General features: G+C 40.2%; 1 protein-coding gene across 1 annotated transcript; it reads right to left on the bottom strand.

Moving 5' to 3' along the window:
* Positions 1-28: 28 nt before the first annotated feature.
* On the bottom strand, positions 29-1,389 carry LOC122273919 (uncharacterized protein DKFZp434B061; the record flags this gene model as incomplete). Its single annotated transcript, XM_071188480.1, has 2 exons — positions 29-588; positions 904-1,389. Coding segments are annotated over 2 exons (1,046 nt in total), but the record flags the coding sequence as incomplete, so codon positions are not given.
* Between the last annotated feature and the right edge of the window lie 401 nt (positions 1,390-1,790).

Here is a 1,790-nt window from a genome sequence, read left to right as displayed (position 1 = left end):
AATTGTTAAGATATTTTGTTAAACTTACGGAAGGCTGCACGCAACATTATTTCCTGCGAAGGCAGACACGGGCAATTCATCCCGCCCATTTGTGGTACAAGGGCGGGATCCTCCTGCGGAGCGCGACTCCTCTCTGTAGGCCTAGATGTTTTTGCCCGACATCTGGAGGTTATTTCTCCCTCCGACGAATCGCTGCTCGAGTCTGTAGTTCTTGAGTTTATGATGTTTGGTCCTCTTGAGCTTGCCGAGCTTTTAGATTTTAATGGTCCAGGTCTTTTGGGTCCAATTCCACAAGTTTTTTTGCTGGGTCCACAAGTTTTTTTGCTGGGTCCAGCCTTGGGTCCACAAGTTTTTTTGCTAGGTCCAGCCTTGGGTCCAGTTTCACAATTTTTTTTGCTGGGCCCAGCCTTGGGTGGTTCATCTGTAGGTTCTTCTTGATCTTGTGGTTCCGGTTCAGGACCAGCCTTGGGTGATTCATCTGTAGGTTCTTCTTGATCTTGTGGTTCCGGTTCAGGACCAGCCTTGGGTGGTTCATCTGTAGTTTCTTTCCTTTGACATTTTTGGTATCGTCGTTGTATTGCATAATTTCTTTGAATGATTTGACAACATATCGTAAGTTATTTGTAAATGTTCTGGGGCTAGAGGAAAGTCATTCGTTTTATCGTGAATGGAGGTGGGGTATTCCAAATCGACCTCCATATTAAAACCCACCCTAGATGTGCAATCGTAATTAAAAACATTAAATCTCGAAACTTCTTCTCGACTTAACCATGAAAAATTTCCTAACGGTAGGCTCTGACACATTATATAACCATAGAGATTNATTGTGTATGTTAGGTATTTCAGTCAAAAAATTTTCAGTCTTGGCCTTTTTTCCAACTTGCACCCATGGCTGCACGTAACATTACTTCTTGCGAAGGCAGGCACGGGCAATTCATCCCGCCCATTTGTGCTACAAGAGCGGGATCCTCCTGCGGAGCGCGACTCTCTGTAGGGGCTGCTCGACATCTAGGTGTTATATTTTCTTCTGAAGAAGAATCGCTGCTTGAGTCTGATGTAGCTTGAGTTCTTGAGGGTCCGTTTATGATCACTGGTCCTGGTCTTGAGCTTGCAGGCTTGCTTCCAGACTTGGTTCCGCTTTTGGATTTTGAGGATCCAGGTTTGGATCCTCTCTTTGATGTACTCTTGGGTCCAGGACCACCTTTAACTCTGCTGGGCCCAGCCTTGGGTTGTTCACGTCCACCTTTAATTCTACTGGGCCCAGCCTTGGGTGGTTCAGTTCCACATTTAATTTTACTGGGCCCAGCCTTGGGTGGTTCCGGTTCAGGACCAGCCTTGGGTGGTTCNCTGTAGGTTGCCTTCGAATTTTTTGATATTTTCGTTGTATTTCTAAAATAAATAATAAAGTTTTACTTTAACATGTATTGAAATTTTGATAAATTCGATAAAAGAATATAAACTTTTATTTTTGAATTGTAGACATTGTATAAGTTCAACTTTTAGTATAAATAAAATGAACTTTTTTAATATATATAAAATTTTTATAGTAACATTTCATTCTATTCAGGGATGAGATTTTCCGCTTTTTTCAAATTTATCTCTTAAATTTCAGCTTTTTTATCAAAAATTCAGATTTTCTAAAAATTTAACTTTTTTATAATTATTCCACTTTTTTAGAAAATTTACCAATTTTCAAAGAGAAACAGAAAATTCAAACTACATAGCTACCAATCCTTTCTCATTTTACTTATTTTAGCTATTTTCTCCCCTTTTACATGCAGCAGATAAGA

Source organism: Parasteatoda tepidariorum, unplaced genomic scaffold (genome assembly GCF_043381705.1).
Source record: "Parasteatoda tepidariorum isolate YZ-2023 unplaced genomic scaffold, CAS_Ptep_4.0 HiC_scaffold_11410, whole genome shotgun sequence".
Lineage (NCBI taxonomy): Eukaryota > Metazoa > Arthropoda > Arachnida > Araneae > Theridiidae > Parasteatoda > Parasteatoda tepidariorum.
Note: the sequence above shows the minus strand (reverse complement) of the source record. Positions and strands in the feature narration are given on the sequence as shown.